This window comes from Ovis canadensis, chromosome 16 (genome assembly GCF_042477335.2).
Source record: "Ovis canadensis isolate MfBH-ARS-UI-01 breed Bighorn chromosome 16, ARS-UI_OviCan_v2, whole genome shotgun sequence".
Classification (NCBI taxonomy): domain Eukaryota; kingdom Metazoa; phylum Chordata; class Mammalia; order Artiodactyla; family Bovidae; genus Ovis; species Ovis canadensis.
In genome coordinates this window covers 48,748,672-48,772,973 of record NC_091260.1, presented here as the reverse complement: position 1 = coordinate 48,772,973, position 24,302 = coordinate 48,748,672, and the positions used below count along the sequence as shown (strand labels likewise).

Here is a 24,302-nt window from a genome sequence, read left to right as displayed (position 1 = left end):
TTAGCCTGTGAAAGTCCAAACAAGGTGGAAATGACCTTACATGTACAATCAATAATGGTGTTACTTTCCTTCCTGGGAGAGCTATGAAAGGAAGTTGGTTGCACTAACCCCACCCCCAGTGGTACACACACTCAGACACTGCACACTTGGACAGCACCTCACAGACATCCTAAATTGATTTGTGAACCTTGCAATGATGTCACCCTTCAGTTACTGCTTTGTCATACCCTGCTTGTGGGGCTATGTCGGGTCGCTTTATACCTGTTATTCAAATTAGGCTTACATTTAGGTTAAATGGGCTAGATTGGAGGGTGTTATTATTTTTGTCTGATTTATTTTGGTTAAGAACCATAAAGTGTGTCAAGTAAGAAAAAGAAATTGGGATTGTGCCGCAGAAGAAAAACTAAGGAGTTACTTGACATAATCTTTGCTTTTGAAGAACTGTATCAGAGAAGGAAGTGAATGGTTGTATTCTGTCTTTATTAGGAACAGAACAGGAAAGGTGGGCATTTCATTCACTCCTTGGGGAGCTGATAGATAAACTCTACCTCCAGGGAGGCTCAGCTCAAACAACTCTGCTAAACACTCTTCTCTGTTTTGGGGTCATCCCCATCTGGGGGTTCCCACCCTGTCTTCCTTCCTCATGCCCTACCTTCAGAACCCACTCCGTCCCCTTGTGAGGCTCTATCCAGCCTTCCGATATGGTCCACATTCTTATGTCTCTAGAGTGGATAAAGGCACTGATGTGCTATGAGACAGGCCAAGGAGGTTCAGCCAATTCATGCTAAAGTGTGAATGACTGAAAAGAAAAGATTCCCTTTTCTTTGCTTCTCCCCTCACTTCTCCAGACATATTTGCAAGGTTAGAGAACAGCTTTGGAGAGTTATGCTTTAAGTTTGGGGTGAAATTATAGTCAATATGAATAAGTGGAAAATGTCAGCTTCAACATGAAAGAGATTTGGGTCTCTGATGAAGAAAGACAGAAGCTGTGTGGGTAGGATAGGCACAGGCCTTCGTGGGGGACCCCTGACCTTATACCTGGGGCTGCACATTTGTTTGGGTGCTCCCAGCTGGATGATAATTTGGTGCCCTGGAAAATTTGATAGCACCCATCAACATTCAGCTGTAATTAGAATTGCCAGATAAAAGAAAAGATGCCTCATCAAATATGAATTGCAGAGAAACAAGAAGTATATGTGGAGTATTAAGTCCATCCCATGTCATATTTGCTTGTACCACACTGGTTGCCTCTCTGAACAGCTGCTTGCAGGCCCAGTCCTTGATCAGAGTCTGCTTTCATTCAAGTGACTGCCTGGGTCCACTGCTTTCTGAACAGCGGGAGGCTGTGGAATCAGCCTTGGAAACAGAAGTTCTCATCCCTCCAGACCTAGACTGACCTGCTTGAAGTCAGCAGCGCTGTAGTCCATTGAGACCATCACCTTTTGTCCAATTGTCAGATGTATGGAAGATTACCCTGCTGCATAAAATACACTGAGGCAGCATCCTAGGTCACAAGTACTGTCACACCCTTCCATAATCTGACTCTGGATGTATGTGAATCATTTCTTCCTGTTTTGCGCTGCGATCACCTCAGTTTCTACCCCTAACATCTTGGAGACAGGAGTTCATTCTGAGGCAGCCAGCATTGTGTGGGGGAATAAGCTGAATTATTCAACAGATAGTTTTTGAAAGTAGATCAAGTACCAGACACAGTTCTAGGTCAAAGGTCAACTACTTTTTCAGTAAAAAGGCAGAGCATAAATATTTTAGACATTAATATAGGCACTTCAATCATCATTTTCCAATTTGTATTTTCTATCCTTTGTTTTCAACAACAGTTGAAAAATCTTAGAACTGTTCTTAGTAAAAACAAGCTTTCGAAGTTGGATTTGTTCCACCAGTGGTCCTGCCTGCTGATCCCTGTCTTAGGAGCTGATGTTTCTTTGGGTCTCTCAGGACAAGGGACATTTGAGGGGCAGGTACGAATATTTATTGGGAGTGAGAGGTAGGAAAAACCTGATGAAAACATCCCTCCTGCCCTTATCCTAAGCCCTGTCACAGTTACAGAGGGAAGGCTTGGACCTGCTAGATACACAGCACGTTCAAGCTTATTTTCTTCTTTAGATACTTTTGCAGAATGTCTGATTAATTAAATCTGAAGCATTGCCCTCTTTGTAACGTACAGAAAATGTTGAAGAAGGGCGAGTGAATGGTACAGAGGATGGATTTCACATGTCTTGGAAACCCCAATCCAGAAATGCCACAGGTTATGTTGTGGAGTGGTGTGACGATCCCCAGAACCTTCCCTGTGTTCTCCGGTGGAAAAACCTAGGCCCCACTAACACAGGCACAGTTATTAGCTCAGGTAAGAACCTTCTGTATTACCATCTCACTCCATCCACCTAATTCAACTAGGATTTCTGGACCATCTCAGATACTCTGTGCTCACTGGTAACTCCAAATCCCACGTGGGTCTTGGAGTTCAAGTTTTGCAGTGATGTGGTCTAAGTTTTGACCTTTATATTTACTTTTACAGATCCATCCAGATGTAAGTCTGGATAGGTGTTCATAAGATTCATGAATTTGTTCTAAGCCAGCAGTCTCAAATGGATAGCAAAGGACCTCTGTAACAGTCGTCCTGAGAGCTTATACCAAAGCAAAGATGTGGATTTGGAAGACATAGGGGTAGAGTTGATGGTAGTCGATTATCAACTCCTTCAGTTTCAATGCAACTTGGTCTCTTTCCCCGCCACACTGGATTTGTCTTTTCCAGGTTGCAAGTGTAGCAGTTTAAGGAGCGTAGGGTAGTGGCTTGAGCCGTGGGTTAGTGGCGCCATCTGCTGGCCACAAGGTAGAGATGTGGGAATTGTCGATCCAGAGAGTGACTGATGAAGGAAATGGCAAACCCCTCGAGTGTTTTTGCCTGGGAAATCCCACAGACAGTGGACAGAGGAGCCTGATGGGCTACAGTCCATGGGGTTGCAAAAGTAGGAAATGACTTAGCGACTAAACCACCACCACCCCACCACTTCACTGATGAGGCCCAGTGGGGTCATTCGGGTGGCTGGCGGGAATGGGGAGGAGGAGTCTTCCTTTATTGAGCAGTGTTAGAGGTGTGGGGTGAGGGGCAAGTGAGTTACTGGAAGCAGATCTTCCCAGGCGCTTGCCTCTCATGGGCGGAGAAAGGGCGCGTCGCTGGCGGGAGATTTAGAGTCAGAAGAGAGTTTTACATGGTTTTCTGGTTCTGGTTGAATTCTGCACCCAGTTTGATGCACATGGATAAGGGTATTTTGAGAGAGGATGATGTAGAGAACAGCACCCCCCCTCCCCCCATTGTCAGATATGCCGGAGGATTCCAAGGCTCAGGGGAAGGCGGGAAGATGGTAGAGATGAAGGGCAGAAACTCCGAGGAGGAAGATTGTTTAAGGTGACCCAAATTCATTTTTCATTCTTTTCGTTTTCAGAAATAAAGAGAATGTCTTCCTGTGTTATTGACAATCTGTTGACTTTTCTTCTCTAGATGCTTTTAGACCAGGGGTTCGCTACGACTTCAGAATTTATGAAATTTCTGCAAAAGGGATGGCCCATTTATTAGAGAAAAAAGCTGGCTATTTGAAGGAACTGGGTAAGTTTAAAGCATTTACTGTGTCCATGGATAGACTTGTTCAGGACAATTCAGAGACTCTTTGCTTCAGCTTTAGGAAAATTATAGCACCTTTCCTAATTTTCAGTGTGCTATTTATTCTGGCCATTGGGTTTTTAAAAACATTGTTTTTTAATCATAAGCATAAAACATTTTCATTAAAGACAATTCATGAAATGTTATGCAAAAGAAGACAAAACTCTGACCGATTTTACCACCCAAGGGCACATATCCAGTTAATGTTTTGTGTGTGTTCTTTGTCAGTACAGGCATACACTTTGATATAAAAATCAGATCTTACTCTATGCAGTTTTGTAAAGTCCTTTTTGACTCATGTCACTAAGTAATATTTACCTTTTCAGTCATTATGACTGCAAACTGCCTCATGGGTTGCGTATGGCAGATCACCCATCTTTGGACTTTCAGGATGATTAAAATGTTTTTCAATTAAAAACTATAAAATTCACCCTCAATTTTCTTGCAGTCTCTAATATTCAGTCTCTCTCTTTTTCTTGGCCAAATCCCCTTATGCCTTATCTGACTCACCATCATTTTAGCTGAATCTTTGTCCATTGCACTGATGATGGTTTTTAAATAAAGTCCTAGAGGTAGAATACTTGAACCAGAAGGTGGAACTTCTTAAATACAGTTTTACAGGTTTTAAGACTTTTGGCAGATATACTGTGAAACTGCTGCCCCTCTTAGACATTGTACTTTGATTCCACCAGCAAAATGGGCAAGTTTTGATCCTTTCATGTGGTTGCTTATTTAGTTTCTTGGCACACCCACTGGGAGTTGGGCGGCTGGGTCCTTGGTTACCTTGCATCAATCAGACCAGCTCTTGGTATTCTCCATTGAGTGGGTGTTGTCCCAGACAGGTGGGAGGGACATTTCTGTGAGTGTTGGTGGCTGCAGGCCAGGCATGCACCAGCTTATGTGCTGAAACAGGCTCAGGGCAGCCTCAGAATGAAGTCTTCCCACACTTGGACGGGGCCTTCCCAGGTGGCACTAGTGGTGAAGAACCCTCCTGCCAAGGCAGGAGGCCTAAGAGATGTGGGTTCAATCTCTGAGTCGGGAAGATCCTCTGGAGGAGGGAATGTGGCCCACTCCAGTCTTCTTGCCTGGAGAATCCCATGGACAGAGGAGACTGGTGGGGTGAGGTCCATAGGGTTGCACAGAGTCATACACGACTGAAGCGACTTAACACACACACACATGCACTTGGACAACTGTGCGTTGCCACTGCCTGGGAACTAAAACTCTTCAAAGCCACCTTGACCTCTTCAAACATAACCCTTCCTCCTCCTCCCTTCCCCCTACTTTTCAGTTCATTCTCCCAAACACTGTTTAGAATTCAGTCAGGCGCAGAAAAAAGTCTAGGGAAGCCTTTATTTTCTTTTTTGCGGTGTGACTTTGCACAAGTTATTGAATCTCTCTGGGCATCCATTTCTACTTCTGGGAGAGGCAAGGCGTGAACAAGATGAAGCTTGTTCCTTCCCAGCTATCATGAACAAAGTCAGAGAAAAAGCTAAGAGTCCTTCACTTGTCATAAGCACCTATAGAGTGGGCTGTGGTTCTACCTTCGATTTACATGAATGCTCCGAGACTGCTTCCAAATTGTGACTCTTACGTTATCTCACCTTCCTTTCTTAGCTCCTTCATACAACCCTGAAGTGGCCACGATTAACTTGACCTCCCATTCCTTCACGCTGAGTTGGAAGGATTATTCCACCGAATCTCAAACTGGTTTTATACAAGGGTACTATGTCTACCTGAAGTCCAAGACAGGGGAGAAGTGCCACCGGGAATTTGAAAAGACAGTTCTTCCAGGTGACACTTTTTGATTTTTCTTTTTTTCAGTCTGTTTACAGTTTCAAGATCTCCTTACTTGAAATCATTGGAAAGGCTACCAGCCATCTCTGATCGTGTCCAGGCTGATTTCTGTGCTCGCATGCTTTAATGATCGAATAGTGTCCTTAAATTAGTAGGGTGGACAGGACGATGGGGGCCAGGATTTCAACTTACTTAAAAACAGTGTGGCCCGTATTTTTAGAAGCACTTGAAGTACTCCTAGCTCCTTAAGAAAACCTACTTACTGCTCAGGAAACTTGCTTGCTAACCTCATTTTCTTTTTTTGACTTTGTTAAAGCTTATCGCAATGTATTCTAAGTAGCTCTGGCAAGCTCTTACTCTCTCTGTGGCAGATTTGAGTTCCCCCCGCACCCCACCCCCCATAGCCCTTGCTTAGTGGAATGCTCATCTTGCTTGCCATCTCCCAAACATCTTAGTATGCCCAGTGTCATGAAATTATGATTTCATTTTTGATTGGTTTAGAAATGTTGGCAGTGCTGAGTCCACAGAAGTATTAGTGCCTGACTGTCTCACAAGATCTTTATTATTTTTTTTTTCTTAATCATTTTTTTTTCTTCTTAAAAAAAAATTTTTTTTTTTAAACACAGATAATTCAGTAGGTTGCAAATACACAATTGACAACCCGGATCAAAAGACACTTGTTGTGAAAGACCTACAGCCAGAGTCTGTCTATGAGTTTTTCGTCACTCCTTATACAAGTGCTGGTGAGGGTCCCCTGGATGACTTCACAAAGGTCACGACTCCGGATGACTACTGTGAGTTTTTCCAAATCAGAACTCTCCTCTTAGGGGTTCCTGGGAAACTGACAAACGACACGCACAGTTGCGGACTTTGTCTAGATCAGGGATGTTTAAAGCTTTCTTCTTTGTCTTTGTCTCTTTCTTTCTCTAGATGAAACTCATGAAAGAAAAAAAAAAAAAGTTACACAGAATCCCACAGCATAGATAAGAGTGAAGCTAATATGCCTGATCTATGACCTGGAAACTTTCTCAGTCCCAGAACAGTTTGAAAATCACAGATAGCATATTTTAGTGTTGACTTGGAAAGACCCTTATGACTTCTGTCTAGAGAGGGGTGGGGGTGTTTTTGTCAGCAGAAATATATGTGCATGTGAATGACTATCAGCCTTCAAATGCCCTTGTATGATTTGCTTTTATAAAAGAGGATGTTTAACAACCTATCTACACTATTCTTTGGTGGATTTGCAAGCATTGAGAACAGGAAGATGGGCATTTATGAAAATGAAGTACAGGTTGATATAGCTGAGAAATAAGTAGAATAATTACCTAGGTTATGATTTAGGTAATTTTATTAGACCCTAACTAGAAGGGGTACATTAGTCCATTTTTGATGGGTAATAAAATACCTTGTGGTACTGGAGAGGACTCTTGAGAGTCCCTTGGACAGCAAGGAGATCAAACCAGTCAGTCCTAAAGGAAACCAATCTTGAATATTCATTGGAAGGACTGATGTTGAAGCTCCAATATTTTAGCTACCTGATGTGAAGAGCCCATTCATTGGAAAAGACCCTGATGCTGGGAAAGATTGAGGGCAGGAGAAGGGGGCGACAGAAGATGAGATGGACATGAGTTTGAGCAAACTCCAGGAGATAGTTAAGGACAGGGAAGCCTGGTGTGCTGCAGTTCATGGGGTCGCAAAGAGTTGGACACGACCTAGTGACTGAACAACGACTAACAAAAATACCTCCAAATCTCAGTGGCATACAGAAACAGATCTGTCTCTTCATGCTCCTGGCTTGGCTGACACAGGTTGAACCCAGTGGGGCTCCAAGCTTCAGGCACGTTTAGGTCTGTTCCATGTAGTTTGTTCATTCCCTGAGGCTCAGATTGAAGGACAGTGGCTCTGAGGGGCCAGCTCTGCTCAGAGTGCATCACAGGAACACTCGAGCAAGCCAACTCTAAGCACAGTCAACTCAGCTACCAGCGTGACTACTGCTCACCTCCCATTGGGCAAACCAAGTCACAGCTGAGCCTCCAAGTCAAGGGGGTGGAGTATACTTCTCATACAGAGAGGGAGTGAAGAATGGGGAGTAATGATCCATTCTGTCAAGAGAGGTAACGAGTTTGAGCCACAAGTATTAAGGGCAGATGGGTCCCTGTGTTGGCTGGTTGGCGTCTCACCACCCTGCTCCCCACCAGTCAGACAGCACTCAGAGTGAATCTTGCACAAAGGGAGTTCTGAGAAATAACAGACATGTAAAACTCATTTCTTTGAGGGAAAAGCAGTCACTAAAAAATCCCTTTCTTTTCCCTTTCTCCAGCCCATATACTGATACACATCATTCTCCCCATGATTTTCTGCGTTTTGGTCGTCATGATCACCTGCTACCTAAAAAGCCAGTGGTAAGTGTGTGGGGAAGGTTTCATCCAAGAAGAGAGTCAAAGGAAAAAAATCTAGAAAGGAATTTAATAAGATAGAAATCATACTGGATCATATGAGGCAAAGTGCTGGAAGGGAAAGGACAAAGGAAGATTTGGTAAAAATATGAAAAATTTTGAGTAATCTTGTTTATCAACAGATAAGCAATAAGTCAATACATAAGGAAACTGTTTGAAAATATTGCAAAACTTGTTAAATAGCAAGAGCTAATATTTATATTTCACTTTACCATGTGCTTAACAGTATTTTCAGTGCTTTACATATAACAACTCACTTAATCCTTCCAACACCGTCACTACCATAATGATCTCCATTGAACCAGTGAGGAAATCAAAGCATCAGTTCAGTTCAGTTCAGTCGCTCAGTTGTGTCCGACTCTTTGCAACCCCATGAATTGCAGCACGCCAGGCCTCCCTGTCCATTACCAACTCCCAGAGTTCACTCAGACTCACGTCCATCGAGTCAGTGATGCCATCCAGCCATCTCATCCTGTTGTCCCCTTCTCCTCCTGCCCCCAATCCCTCCCAGTGTCAGAGTCTTTTCCAATGAGTCAACTCTTTGCAGGAGGTGGCCAGAGTACTGGAGTTTCAGCTTTAGCATCAGTCCTTCCGAAGAACACCCAGGACTGATCTCCTTTAGAATGGACTGGCTGGACCTCCTTGCAGTCCGAGACTCTCAAGAGTCTTCTCCAACACCACAGTTCAAAAGCATCAGTTCTTTGGTGCTCAGTTTTCTTTATAGTCCAACTCACATCCATACATGACTACTGGAAAAACCATAGCCTTGACTAGACAGACCTTTGTTGGCAAAGTAATGTCTCTGCTTTTGAATATGCTATCTAGGTTGGTCATAGGAAGGTTAAAAAGCTTGCTTAAGGTTACAGTGTTAAGAGTGATAAAGCAAGGATTAATCTGACTCCATGTTTCTCACTCTTAACCATTCCACTCTATTGCAAAATTCAGTGAAATTTTCATTGGTTTTCCAGGTTGAAGGACAAGTGTTATCCTGACATTCCAGACCCTTACAAGAGCAGCGTCCTGTCATTAATAAAATTCAAGGTAAATGCTGGGAAATTCTAGGGATACCATGTACTTATTAAAGACTAACCCAGGGGTTGGGCTATAATAACCATACAATCCTAGACCTCCTTAGGAAGATATAACAAAGCAAGAGCCACCTCTGCTCCCCCAGCCATGAGATGAGTGAACCTAGCTTTGACTTCTTCTGTCAGGGCCTATCCTTTGGTTTTCAGTGTCACTTCCTTGTGATCACCACCATTAACTTGTGACCAGGATAAAACACACAAAAAAGTGAAGCTCTCAGTGCATTTCACATACTTTATATACCGTGATACACAAACACACACATTATCTTTGCCCATTTTGTGTTTCTGTTTCAGGAGAATCCTCATATAACAATAATGAACGTCAACGACTGTGTTCCAGATGCTATCGAAGTTGTAAACAAGCCTGAAGGGAGTAAGATACAGTTCATAGGCACTAGGAAGTCACCCACAGAAACTAAAGGTACTAAGCCTGTCTATCTGGACCTGCTCCCCACAGAGAAGAACTACTCTGGCCCTGGACCTTGCATCTGTTTTGAGAACTTTACCTATAATCAGGCAGCTTCTGACTTGGGTTATTGTGGACATTTCCCAGTAACCCCTCAAGCCCCACACTGTCAGCTGGGACCACTGACTTCACCTGAAAATTTACTAAAGACACTGGAACAAAACTACATGAACTCCCTGGGAGAAATCCCAGCTGGAGAAGCTAATTTGAATTATGTATCCCAGTTGGCTTCACCCATGTCTGGAGACAAGGAGAGCCCACCAGCAAATCCACCAGAGCCAGCACTCTGTTCGGAGTATAAAATGCAAATGGCTATTCCCCTGGGTCTTGCCTCCCCTGCCCCAAGTAAGAACAGCAGCCTGTCCTCCACTGCCCTTTTAGATCCAAGCGAACACTGCCACTAAGCAGAGTGCCCACTTCATATCCTGATGTTACACAGACCCTAGTAGAAGCATAGCTGGCACTGTTCCATCACCAGATACCTCGGGGCTTAATCCCAGTGAATTACCACCACTGGAAGGTCTGATGTGTATGATTTTGCTAGGTTTCAAAGGTCAGAAGCTATGAAATTTAACGTTTGTGCTTGGAGCGGGCTTGTTGTGGAAACGGCAGGATCGAGGGAACAGGCTTACCTTGCATGTCCACCTTTATGGCAGCAGACCTGGCACTGGACGCATCCACTCAGTACTGGGCAGGGTGGCTGTGGTCCTTGAAGTTCAGCTTTAGCAAGAAAACATTTCCAGGAAGTCTTACCACATATTTCTGTCTTAAGGGTAAAGGAACTAGATGTCAGGCCGCAAAAGATTCTTTATTGGAGCGTAAATTGTCAATGCTAATTTATTCTGGGTGTGTTTAATAGAGTCACATATTTGAGACAGAAACAGATTTTAGACCTGCTTTGAATTGGTGACAGTAGCAAGATGAACTCCTCCTGTTGGACCTTATTTAATAGGTAAGCCATGCAAATGAATGGATGAGGTCCCCACAGGTGTCCCCCTGTTGTTTACCACAGTTAAGGAGCAGGGCTGGCACGGAACCCCTGCCTCAGTGTCAAGATTATAGCACTCCTACTTAGTAGACACATCTTCCACAATTTTTGATGACTACCTCAGAATAGAAGGAAGATATGTCATTAATGCCATTCACATTTTATGGTTCATCTTTTTTTCCCCAAGAACTATGATATATACATGACCTGTTTTCAGTAAGCTTCTTTTGGATTCTCCAGTAGGTTGTCTGGGCCAAAATAACACCTTCACTGTCTCCTTATATTGCTATGATGATATAATTGTAAAAGGCTATGCAGAGTGGGAGTTCCTTAGTGGCTTGGCAGCAGCTCTGTCTCCTTAAACCAATATATGCAAAGCACCTACCTGCTATATAGCAGTGTTCAGTCATGCTAGAGTTCTTTTCCCTTCTCTCTGCCCAACAACCCTTAATGTTTACTTATCATATTTCTAAATAAGCGTGATTAGGGGCTCCTTTCTCTTTGCTGTGGTGGAGATGGTGCTGCTTGTGCCTCTGGTACCAAATGCCCTGTGTCACACCATTCCACACTAAGAACAACAAGAGAGAAGGAGCCACAGCTGAAAGGAAGATGGCTGTTAACTGACCTAAATAAACACAAACCAGGACTTCTGCTCATTCTTTTCAACTTTTTCCTTCCATATAACTATGCTTTTGGCTGGAATAATGGACTATGTACACCTAACGTAGTACAAACAAGTATCTTGATTAGTCTGTTTTGAGAAGACTTTGGGGCCAGTATTGTTATCATTTAGCCTCTTTGTGTCTGTCATGATGTAATTATAAAAATACACGGAAACATCAATGACGGTGATGATTGATTTGTAAGTAGTATCTTTTGTAAAGATATTCTTTAGAAAAATAATGCACAAAACCTTGAAGTCATTTCTGTTGCAGTAAGCCTTAATTAAAATATTTCATCACTGTATTATTTTGTGTTTTCTCTATATCAATGAAGTGAAACTCTTGCAATTATCCTTAAGTGATAGATCACGTTCTGAGCTTATTAGAAATGTAAATTCCTAGGTGCCACTCCAGATCTCCCTACCAAAATCTCTGTGGCACAAGGCCTAGAATACATCCCAGCTCAGATACACACTCAACTTTGAGAATCACTGACCTGAGTCAAACAAAGATGTCTTTCTGAAATGTAACAACATACCAATGGGAAATGGCTGGGTTTATATAACTTTGTCCTTACAGTATCACCATGACCCTAGTTTTGGCTCTAAACATTCCTTTCCCGTGTCCATAAATAACCAAATAACATTGTTTAAAGACTATATTCCACTTAACAGCATTGTTTTAAGAAGTGTTATTCAGAAACTTTGAAATTTGTGTAACAATTACCAGGATTAAAAAAAAACAAGTCATGGAGAATTTCAAATATAGATAAAAATGGGAGTTTAACAAACCCTTATGAACTATCCTTGGTAGCTCAGATAGTAAAGAATCTGCCTGCAATGCAGGAGACCTGGGTTTGATCCTTGGGTTAGGAAGATCTCCTGGAGAAGGGAATGGCAAGCCACTCCACTGTTCATGCCTGGAGAATCCTACGGACAGAGGAGCCTGGTGGGCTACAGTTCATGGGGTTGCAGAGCTGGACATGAATGAGCGACTTAACACTACTACTGTGTACTATCATCAACCCCAACAGCCACTAAACCATGGTTGTTTTAGTCCATCCATAGTCTTATTCAGTCTCCCCCCTTGATACGATTTTGAAGTAAATCATGGTTTCATCTGTAAATGTTTTTCTAAATTGGCTTTACTTTTTCTAAAATAGCCATACCATTTTAATAATCACACCTATGAAAAAACAACTGAATCAAAAGGTGGGAAGATCTAAACAGACATTTCTCCAAAGACACAGATGGCCAGAAAGCATATGAAAAGATGTTCAACACTGCTAACTTTCAGAGAAATGCAAATCAAAACTACAATGAGATATCACCTCACATCAGTCAGAATGGCTACCGTACAAAAGTCTACAAACAATAAATGCTAGAGGGTATGGAGAAAAGGGAGCCACCCCACCATCACTATTAGTGGGAATGTAAGTTGATAACAACCACTATGGAGAACAGAATGGAGGTTCCTTAATAAACTAGAACTACATCTACCATGTGCTTGGGCTCCCGCCCTGTCGCTTCAATTGTGTCTGAGTCTTTGGTGCTCAGTAACTTCAGTCGTGTCTGACTCTGTGTGACCCCATGGACTGTAGCCCGCCAGGCTCCTCTGTCCAGAGTGGGCTGCCATGCCCTCCTTCAGAGGATCTTCCCAGTCCAGGTATAAAACTCACATTTGCCTGCATCTCCTGCATTGCAGGCAGATTCTTTACCCACTGAGCCACTTGGGAAGCTCTTGTGATTCAGCAATTCTAATCCTGGGCATATATCTGCAGAAAATCATAATTCAAAAAGATACATGCACCCGTGTTCAATGCAGTACTGTTTACAATAGCCAAGACATGGAAGCAACCTAAATGTCTATCAACAGAGGAGTGGATAAAGGTGCGGTACATACATGCAATAGAATAAAAAGAATAAAACAATGTCACTTGCAGCAACATGGGTGGGCCTAGAGATTATCATATTGAGTGAAGTCAGAGAAAGATAAATATGATACCACTTCTATGTGGACTATAAAAAAACCTGAGATGAATGGATTTATTTACAAAACAAACTCACAGACTTCAAAAACAAACTGATGGTTACCAAACAGAAAAGGTGGGGGGGGGGGTTAATTAGGAGTTTGGGATTAACATAAACACACAACTATATGTAAAATAGATAATCAACAAGGACCTACTGTGTAGCAGAGGGAACTCTACTCAATATTCTGTAATAACCTATACGGGAAAAGAATCTGAAAAAGAATGGATATATGTATATCCAAATCACTTAGCTGTAGACCTGAAAACTAAGACAATATTGTCAATCAACTCCAATATAACATAAAAAAAAATTTTTAAATTAAAAACATGTAAAACCTAGTTAGTAATATTCCATATCAATACCGGGATATTTTGATGGTGGGTGGAACTGGCAAAAGACCTACAAAGAACGCCTCAGCCTGGTGACTTGTCCTTGGCTGCAGGCAGGTAGACGGGAAGCAGGGAACTAGTCACACATTTCTAGTATCTAGTAGTCACACAGGGAACTAGTATCACAGTGATATTGATATGGAATATTATTACTAGGTTTTGAATGTGATTTTAATTAAAAAAATTTTTTACTTTATATTGGAGTTTATTGACAATATTGTGTTAGTTTTCAGGTGTACAGCTAAGTGATTCAGATATACACATATCCATGGACCTGCTCGAAGTGCCTGCTAATATTCCAATACCTGACCTGTACTCAGTCTAGTGAAACTGATTCTCCACTAGAATGTCATTTATTAAGAAAATCAGGTTGTATTAGACAATATCTAGTATTTCTTCTAAGAACTCTGTGGAGACCAGCTGGCTTTCATCTCAAAGAATTTACAAAACATGCTAAGCATTTTGCATAATGGTGGTTCAGTGGTTGAGACTCCTGATTCCACTGCTGGGGGTGTGGTTCAATCCCAGGTAGAGGAAGCAGGATCCAGCAAGGCATGGCCAAAACAAAATGACAACCTTCAAAAAGATACAACTGAAAATATAAAGCCTTCAAAATTAGCAGTTAAAATAGTATTTACAATGAATATATTCCCACTTAAAGGACATTTGCTACATTTAAGCAAATGTAGTTGTCTGTCCTCTAAGCATTAGAGGAAGTTTTTATTTATATATATATATATATATTTTTTTTTAATCAATGTAGAATTAATTGCTATGGTCTGAATAATCACCTGCCTCCTCAAATTCCTACATTGAAATCCTAACACCCAGGGATGATGGTATTAGTAGATGGGGGTCTTTGGGAGGTCATGAGGCTAGAGCTCTCATGAGTGGGATTGATGTTCTTATAAGAGACACTACAATTTCCTAGTCCCATCAAGCCATCGAGGACATAAGACAAAAGTTAAGTCTGGGACATGAAGAGGGCCTTCATCCAAATATGTTCACACTCTTAATTTCAGATTTTCAGCCAACAGAACTGTGAGAAATAAACTTCTGTTATTTATAAACTGTCCAGTCTTTGGTATTTTGCTATAGTTATTCAGTCACTGTTACGTCCAACTCTTGGCGACCCCATGGACTGCAGCACGCCAGGCTTCCCCGTCTTTCACTATCTCCTGGAGTACTTTATACACCAGAGTTTTAAAAAATGAAACAAACTTTCTGAAGCTCAGCTATACTGTCAGTATTCAAAGATGAGCTGTATGATGATGAAGCGTGCTTTTTGAGGGCCAACTACATTTTTGTTGAAAAACATAGAGTAGAAGGCAATATGAAAATGATACACATAAATGTGTTTAAAAACCAAACTATCCAAAATAAAGCTATTTCTGAATACATTTTACCACATTCACTCAATGATAACAGATCCTAACTTTGACACTGAATTTTATTCTCCAGGATTGACCATTTATTTCCCTTGTACTATTTTCTTTTGCCACTAGGTGGTTGTTGGCTAGCTTACCTGATCCAGTTTCTGTGAAAGTGAAAGTTGCTCAGTCATGTCAGACTCTTTGCGATCCCATGGACTCTACACTCCATGGAGTTCTCCAGGCCAGAATACTGGAGTGGGTAGCCTTTCCCTTCTCCAGGGGATCTTCCCAACCCAGGGATCGAACCCAGGTCTCCCACATTGCAGGTGGATTCTTTACCAGCTGAGCCACAAGGGAAGGCTGAGTGAAATCAAATAGCTTACACAGAAAAGTTACCATCATTGCTCATTCTATATATTAATCACTAAAGTCGTAATTGTTCTAAAGATAGATCTACTTTATCAAACCTTTCATAATAACCTGAGATTAAAAAATAATAACTGTAAAGATGTTTGATTAGATTATGAAGTATTTAGAAAGTATAAATACCTATTTTAAAACATTTGGAACAAGCCACTACTTATTTGAAAAGACTCTGATGCTGGGAAAGACTGAAGGTGGGAGGAAGGGGACGACAGAGGATGAGATGGTTGGATGGCATCACTGACTCAATGGGCATGAGTTTGAGTAAGCTCCGGGAATTGGTGATGGACAGGGAGGCCTGGCATGCTACAGTCCATGGGGTTGCCGAGTCGGAGACGACAGAGCGACTGAACTGAACTATGTGTTACTGAACCAGATTCTTATCTTCGGTATTTAAAAGTCACTTTTACCTAGAGTTACATGTAACAGCCTCAGTGGTACATAAATCAACAATGATGGTTTTAAAATCTGAAATAAAACAATGACACAAGTTTAAGAATTTTTAAGTACATTTTATTAAGAATGTATCCCTTTGATAAGATTACGCTTCAGGAGGCTTTTAATGCCCTTGACATAAACTGTACACATTATACAAAAACAAGAAAACCACAAAAGAAAATCAAGGTGAGCAAAACCATTTAGGGACAAACCTTATTTAAATTATACACAACTCAATGAAATATTCTTACGGAAAATATATAAATACTTTTCTTTCTATGTTACAGTTATACAATATAAATCAGATTTCAATGTCTGTTCAGTGACCTACAAACACCAGAACCTCCAAATATGTAGCAGCGTATTACTAAATAAAAAAGAAGAAAATTATGTGGTTAGGGAGCATTAAGTCTGAGATTTTTTTCACAGTCCCTTACCACTTTTCAAAACTAATTTACATCATTTGTTTTACAATGCAGCTTTAGGGTTTCTGACAGGCCAATAATGGAACATTTTTCAACTATTATCTATGAAAGTTTTCAATCTCCCCCCTCCTCTGCCCAAAGACTTTGCATTTTGTGCTAAATCAACCTATTAGTGGCAAAATTACAAGATATACTTTTTTGGCATAAATTATATTTTTCAAATTAAATATTTTATAAAGAAAGTCAAACAAAATGTGCAATTTATGCGTGCAGTGGCATAGCTATCCACCTACATTACAAAAATACTCTAAAAGGGAGAAAATCCACATTCATTAAATAAACCTACTATAAATGAAAACTACCCTGGGAACCTAGAACTAAAAGAAAAAACAAATGCTCCTAGAAAGATTCTCACAGATTTTAACATTGTCTGATAAGCATTTTGCTATTAATTTTACTGGTATGCTTTTATAATCAAACTCTCACTGTAGTGACAGTCTTGAAATGAAGCTGGTAATAATGTATTTCTTGAATGGAGAGACAACGGTGACCTTTCCCAACTGACATTTTGGAAGATCTGAAATGTTCTTTTTATTCCAACAGCTCTTATTCAAACTCTCTCAATTAATTGTTCCTTTTTTCCCTAATTTAATGGATTGTGAATTTGAGACAAAACTAGAAACATAGGACAAAAGGGGAAAAATCTTACTTCCAAAGGACCTTTCCCAAGGTAGTTTACAAAACTCTCACACAAAATTAGCACCTCACTCTCACCATGCAAAAGTAACTGCAGTTATAATTTGGATGACAATTTGATTGCTTTTTATTGCTTAGTGATCTGTGCTTTAATGTGGGGATAAAAGGCATCCTCTGAATGGAATGAAAAAATTTTTTTATATAAATAGCAGTAGACAAATCTAAATAAGCATTCACACCTCATTGTTGAACACTTTGCATCTGTAATATGCCCTGAAAAACTCAGCTTTAATTACTTCAAGCTCTGGATAAAAGAGCTGAAAACTATTAAAGCCACACCATTCAAAAGGACTTATACATACGATGTTAGAGTAACTAGTAAAATAAAGTATATACCTCCAAAGAGCCTCTTTTAATGTCAATGTCTTACAGAATGCCCTTATGCTACCAATCTTTATTAGAAAATTTTTTATTAGGGAGATAAGACTTTTTCCCCCTTCAAATCTACCTAAGCATAAACAAGTATAAGAAATTTTAGACCATGTTTAATTACAAATACTAATTTCTAATTTCCTTATTTATCAGTATTTACTTAGTATGTGAAGCTGAAATCTGTTCTTGAAAAAAATTTCAATTAGAAACAACAATTCACTTTACAATTAGAAATTCACAGTTTATAACCAGCACAACTGCCCAAATTCCTCCAAATTATTCAATAATTACCAGTAGTACAAATTTATATGGACTAAGATTAATTCTAAAATCTTGAAAAACTACAGTATTGACATTATTTTGGTATTTTATAGTCTGGTAATATCTATTACCTATAGATGCTTTTTTCAATTATTTCTATTACCACTGACAACATCCCTAATCTTTTCTGATATAATTTAACATTTTAAACACCTAAGTAAATCACTTGGCACTGCATGTGAGCATTTTTCATCATAAAAGTCTACTTTTATACAAATAAGTACTTAAAGAAAACGTATTAGACCTGTCAGTGAAACATGGATAAACCAAATAGCACTATACACTTAATATAGACATCTTTTTTTTTTAGATTATTGAGAACCACAAAGCTCTGAGTGTCTCCCCAAACTAAGTGCTAAAGGCAAATATTATGATATATACATACATATCTTTCAAAGTAATAATCCAAAAAACCGTTCAGGCTAATAGTAACAAAGACTTCATTTCAGGATTGATGAGTGAGGTGGGGTCCAGGGGTGAAGATGTATGTATATGTTTGTGTGTGTGTGTGTGTGTGTGTGTAACAAAAAAGAATTTACTGTTAACTTTTGAGGGATTAAACCACAGATTTTATACTCTATATTAACTGAGGTAGTGTTTAAAAATGAATGTCTAAAATATGTTAATCCCATTATTAATAAGATTACTACATTACCTCCTTTGGAGTTTTAAACTACTATTTGGTCTAGTATCTCTGACATTTGGTTCTCTGGAAGGCAGTTTCATCATCCAAGACCAAAGACCAAGGTGACAGGCAACGTTCTTAGAAGTACTGTTGACATTTAAATAAACACTTGGGTTCAGTGATAAATTAAAGTTAAAAAAAAAAGCATCTGTTTTATCTTCAATTGGATTTTATGAAAGAAAATGTGAAGAACCACTTTTTAACATAAGCAGCAGCTTACAGCCCTTATCTGCTTTGTTATAATGTAAGTTGCTACACAGTGCACGTAAGAACAATTCACTGAAGTGCAGTCAAAGAGGTGTTATGAAGTGAGATGAAATGCTTCATCTCAATTGGAACTTTCAGTGCCAGTAAATTAAAAAAAAAAAAAGTATCTCTGTGAGTTATGCTTTCTAGTTCACAGGGTTCTTTACAGAGATCTCAAAGAACAAGCCCATTATAGAAATTAACTGTAATAAGGGAAAATACTAGTCCCCGTACTATGACTGTGTCAGAGCGGATGCGTAACTATAAAAATGGTCTAAACAAATCAATTAAAAAAGGGTCTTAATCAGTCCAGCTGGATTTTTTTCTACTTATATGTAGACCTCAAAAAAGATCCTTTCATTTACAAGCATTCTAATGATGATGGCCATGCTTTTTTTATATACAAATTTGCATATATGTTTAATTCCTATAAAGATTTCCAAATATCTTTAGACATACACAAATTAAACAAACAAATAAAACTCTGCCCTCATCAACTTTAACAACTTCACAAATGTGATAAAGGCAACTACTGTACTCATAAACTCACCTATCACTGCATTTAGTCTGTGCAAAACAAGAACACTGATATAAAAATTAAATTACTGCTGCTTTAAATTTTGGTACTTAAGGCTTTTCACTACAATTTTTAATCGTAATCATGTTTCACCAAGGATTTTTTTAAAAGAAACTATGGCTCTTCTTTTCCCATGGAATGTATAAATTGTAGGCAACCTTATCTTTTCCTCAAGAGATCCAAGGTGTTATTTAATGCTTTCTTTTACTTTAGGTCTAAATTAATAGTGCTTTGTTCAAGTTCCTGTTAAAATGGTGATGTGGGAAGCTAATGGAAATGGAAGTGCACTGAAAACATATGCATTTTATAAATGAAAAATACTCTGAATTACAAAATAATTTTCTGATTTTAATCAGGAACTGTAGTGAAAAACCTTAATCGGTTCAAATAGCCTATAATAACACATTGCAACAAAACTAAAGAGATGGAAAACAAGTAAGAAACTTTATGTAAGTCTAGTCACATAAAAATAACTTATAAGTCCTGGTTGTTGAGGCTCTTCTTTCGCTTTGAGGTTAAAAACCTCTGAAGTAGTGTTATAAACATGAAGAAAAAAGTGGAAGGGCCAAAGATCCCCTTCTAATACCAGCAGTTATAGAACATCCCATTGTGCTAACAGGATGCAGCCTCAAAGACACTGATTCCTGGCTTCCAAAATTAGTTAACAAACAAGGCATCTTTATATTTACCCTAAAAAAGGAATTCAGAAATAACGGTGTGTAGGGTGCTTCTGCATACCGTACTGTTCCACTGTTGTTATGCTCTTAAAATGAAAAGTAGAAAACCCATGTAGGTACTCAGTGCTTGAATCTTGCATACAATGGTAACTAAAACTCTTAAAACTGTGGTAATGAATAATGAACCCCCAAAGGGGCTCCACAGAGGGGAGAGGAAGTTGTTTTGGTTAGGGAAGTCCGCAGTTCCAACTGTTCATGTACCAGTAATTGCTGAACAGCGTATAGAAGATACTCCTGTCTTTGCTGCCCAGTCAGTCGGCTTTTTTGAGGCTTTTAGAAGTCCACAAATATGAATATACATATAATATATATATATAGTCTACATCTATATACATCATAAATATGAGGTCAGGATTCAGCAGATGTATCAACTATAGGTTGCTTTGGTGGTGTTGCCAAGACAGCCTCTGCTTCTTCATGCATCTAGGGAAGAAGTGGTAAATTATTAATGACTTTCTAGTCTATCAACAGATATAATCTCAAAACTTTTAGTTTAAATCAAACAAATATTTTTTAAAGATAAAGTTCAGAAGTACAAATGCTACTTACTTGTAAAAACTGTACATCCTGAAATAATTCTTGTATGAACCTCCGACATGGAAGTCTAAATGTGCAGTGTGACAGCAAATGGGAAACCTCAGAGTAAAGGCATATGTCATCAAATGTTTGAGGATACTTCTCTTTAATTCTAAAATGAAAGAAAAGACTAGGATGTGATAAAAATTATAATAATGACTTGCCTATTTTCTTTCAAAATATCATTTTTAAATCTCTTTTCCTCTGGATATATAGATCAAGTGACATATCTGGAGTGAGGGCATATAAGAATATAAAATAGTAAATATTCCTACCTCACACTTAAATTATAACTGTTTTAAGTTTGGGCTATCTCTTAAAATGATAAAGACCCAAATACTTCTTAGAAAGTGCAAAATATTCTTTTTCACTAGCCTGAGAAATTACAAAATGTATTTATTGGCCCAGAGTAACTCAAGTATTTTTAAAACTAAGCTTTAAAATAGAAATAAAATTAAAAGAAAAAAATAAAATGAAATTTTAAAGTTAAACTGAAGTTAAACTTTGACTGGGCTCTGTCTTTGTATCTTTCAGCATTTAGTAGTGGCTCTCACCTGGTCTAGCACCTCAGAACCAGCAGTGGAGTGGGCTAATACAGGTGAAGGACCCTCTACACTTTAAGCTTCTGGCCAGGAGGTCTGTAGTGGGGGCCTGGTATATGTGCTACTACATTTTGTAAAGTTCCATGGGAGACCCTGAAGTGCATTTCATTTTTTGAGGACCACAGCTTTAAATAGTGCATAACAAAGATGTTGAAGATGGCCTGAATATTCTTTTATCATGCTGCTGTGATTTAGAAAAGCAAAAAACAGCCTGCAACTTTTATTAAAAGAAAGGAGTAAAAATAGGGAAAAATTAAACCAAGAAAATGTCACTTATTTTTATGTATGCCAGCTTTTCTTGAGCTTTATGGTCTCAGAATTCTTCTACTTTCTTAAAAATTGTTGAGAAACCCCAAAATCTTATTTTTTGTGGGCCATGAAAGTGAAAGTCACTCAGTCATGTCCAAGGCCTATACAGTCCATGGAATTCTCCAGGCCAGAATACTGGAGTGAGGGAGCCTTTCCCTTCTCCAGGGGATCTTCCCAACCCAGGGATGGAACCCACATCTCCCGCATTGCAGGTGGATGCTTTACTTTTACTTTTGTGGGCCATACCCATCAATAATTAACATATAAGAAATTAAAATTTAGAAAATTTCAAAACATTTATTAATTAATTTAAAAAATAAAATCATTACATGTTAACATACATATATTTTAATGAAAAATAACTATATTTTCCAAAACTAAGAAGAGTTGCTATTGTTTTACATTTTTACAGATCTTTTTAACGTCTGGCTGAATAGAAAACTGTTGGATTCATATACCTGCTTCTCCATTCAATTTATTACCATATGTTAGTTTGGTTGAAGTAGATGAAGAAAATCTAGGCTCACTCAGATATGCCATGCAGTTGAGAACTACTGATGTAAAGCAAACTGATCAAACTTTTTAAGTATTCACCATAAAAAAGCAAAGAATACTCATGCTCAAAGATTACTTACGTTAAAAGCCCAGTTTCATGACATTTAGTTGAAACTGAACTACTCAAATTAATGACTAATCTCAGAACTTCTTTGCGAAGGAGTATACGGCACATTGGTGTATCATCTGGAATTGTTTTAACCCCTGAAAAGATCAAAATATTTTATCTGTATCACAACAGAAAATTACTATAACTCATGGAATTTGTTTTTAAACTTTACCAAAGACATATATAAAACTAAGATAAACTGCACATGACCTGCCAATCATTTTGGGATCAAAATTCTTTCTAATGAAAGCAGACAGCTAAGCGAGTATGTATCAGCAGCTGATATAGGTACAATAGTTGACTAAATATACCTCAATAAAAGTAAGTTGTCATAGATTTGAGACAACTAATGAACAGCACTCATCATTAACAATAAACAACTAAGTACAGTTATATTAACAAGTTTGGATTTAAATCTGAAAACTTACCTAGTAGCAATTCCGTACTTTTGGTGCTGCTGGCTGAGCCTTCTTGAGACACTCCATCACTGCATCCAGAAATGCCAGAAAATTTCGAGGGAACTACTTCTAAGGGGTTATGGATAGTTTGCTCACACCAATCAGAATATGGAATGTCTTGAAGGTCTGAAGAAATAAATTAATTCAATAAACAGATCAAAACAGCTTAATTCCTATGCTTGCACTGTATACCACAAAGGAATGGTTCCTTGTAATTTCCCTCCAGTCTCTTCAATAATTATTTTCCATGATGAAGATTTTCAAAGTAAATTTACAGACTGCTCAGATAGTAATGTGTTAAATTCTAAAGACATTTATACATAAGATTTTATTTTTCTAAACTACAAAAATAATATGTGTTTATTTAAAGAATTCATATGAAGATACCCCTCTTCCATGCCTCCCACCCCTAAACAGCCTTCTCCTTAAATATATAAAAATTCAAATCGTCTGCCATTTTAAATTTCTCTCTCTTCCTCTTCAGATGTATAAGTGAGATTACACTGTATCTATTATTCTAGCACTTGCCAGTCCTACCATTTAATAATCACCGATATAACAATCATAGTTCTCCAGACTTATCAGTTCCTTCCATAGGGTTAAACTTACTATACTATCCATGCATTGCCAAGGTCCACTCCTAGATGGGATTTTAAAGTCAACTAAATGTCTTAGTGGAGCTAAAATAACATCAATACTTTTTAATTACAAGTTCCCCGAGCACTTAAACTAAGTGAAATGGAAATCAGAAAGTCTTCAGTTATACTTTTAGGAGGTAACACTGGGCAACCCAAAAAATCATGCAACCTTAGTATGCTAAGAAGAGAGATTTCAGAGAGAAGAAACACCATCAGTCAAATGGTAAGGCCTCTTGATAGTTAGTCCTATTCTCTTTCCACTACAGTACACTGTCAGAGTAGTAATAAGAGTTTTTTAAAAGTCCAGGAAACTAGACCTACATCAACACATACTATTCTCCCTATGCTGCTTCAGCAGAATAGATGTCACTACCTCATCTCACCTTTAAGTACTCCCTAAGATTAATAGTGACATAATACTAAGCAGAATATGTTCTGGTTCCTCAGGATATCAACTTAGCATAGTTTTAATATCTTGGTTACTAAGAAAATCATGCATCTGTCAGGTACTTAAAAGTAATATATGCTACTTAAATTATACAGTGATTTTAAAAATAAAACTACTGCCAAAAGATCTGAGAATTAAAGATGTACTTAAAAACCAGTAATGCTGAATAACCAGGTAAGAAATGACTATGTTATTTTGGACTCAGTAAGCTTCCCAGGAAGTAAAAAGACAAAATATTCCAGCACAAAGAACAATAAGAAAATTATACGTTTCTTTGTCAATGTTGTTTTGAAAATGCTGACATCGTTCCTTTGTCAACATTGTTTCTGAAAAGTTATAAACTTATTCATTTCAGCCTCATCTGCAACCAGTGACGACTCCTAACATTTCTAACCTGTTACAACCACATTTTATTTCTAAAGATATCATCCATTCTTATTAAAAAAAAAAAAAACACAAAAACCCACACCTCTAACTAAACAAAGCACAAACAGTTTCTCCCACTGCAGTGGTTTAGTTGCTAATCATGTCCGACTCTTGCAACCCTATGGACTGTGGCCTTCCAGACTCCTCTGTCCATGGAATTCTCCAGGCAAGAATACTGGAGTGGGCTGCCATTTCCTTCTCCAGGAGATGTTCCTGACCCAGGAATCGAACCCAGGTCTCCTGCATCGGAGGCAGATTCTTTACCAACTG

The 24,302-nt window shown here is 38.8% G+C and overlaps 2 protein-coding genes across 3 annotated transcripts in view; one reads left to right on the top strand and one right to left on the bottom strand.

Moving 5' to 3' along the window:
* OSMR (oncostatin M receptor) overlaps window positions 1-11,440 on the top strand; it is a 65,717-nt gene extending 54,277 nt beyond the window's left edge. The window contains exons 12-18 of the mRNA XM_069556142.1: window positions 2,186-2,365; window positions 3,521-3,625; window positions 5,297-5,473; window positions 6,103-6,270; window positions 7,797-7,878; window positions 8,901-8,973; window positions 9,315-11,440. Of these exons, the coding sequence (XP_069412243.1) occupies window positions 2,186-2,365; window positions 3,521-3,625; window positions 5,297-5,473; window positions 6,103-6,270; window positions 7,797-7,878; window positions 8,901-8,973; window positions 9,315-9,890 (1,361 nt within the window). The 3' untranslated portion in view covers window positions 9,891-11,440. The remainder of the gene's footprint in view (window positions 1-2,185; window positions 2,366-3,520; window positions 3,626-5,296; window positions 5,474-6,102; window positions 6,271-7,796; window positions 7,879-8,900; window positions 8,974-9,314) is intronic.
* A 7,062-nt stretch (window positions 11,441-18,502) lies between these two features.
* RICTOR (RPTOR independent companion of MTOR complex 2) overlaps window positions 18,503-24,302 on the bottom strand; it is a 122,095-nt gene continuing 116,295 nt past the window's right edge. For both annotated transcript variants that reach the window (XM_069556140.1, XM_069556141.1), the window contains 4 exons: window positions 22,491-22,646; window positions 22,034-22,157; window positions 20,461-20,599; window positions 18,503-20,334 (listed from right to left, as the gene is read on the bottom strand). In XM_069556140.1, coding sequence (XP_069412241.1) covers window positions 20,260-20,334; window positions 20,461-20,599; window positions 22,034-22,157; window positions 22,491-22,646 — 494 coding nt within the window. In that variant the 3' untranslated portion in view covers window positions 18,503-20,259. The remainder of the gene's footprint in view (window positions 20,335-20,460; window positions 20,600-22,033; window positions 22,158-22,490; window positions 22,647-24,302) is intronic.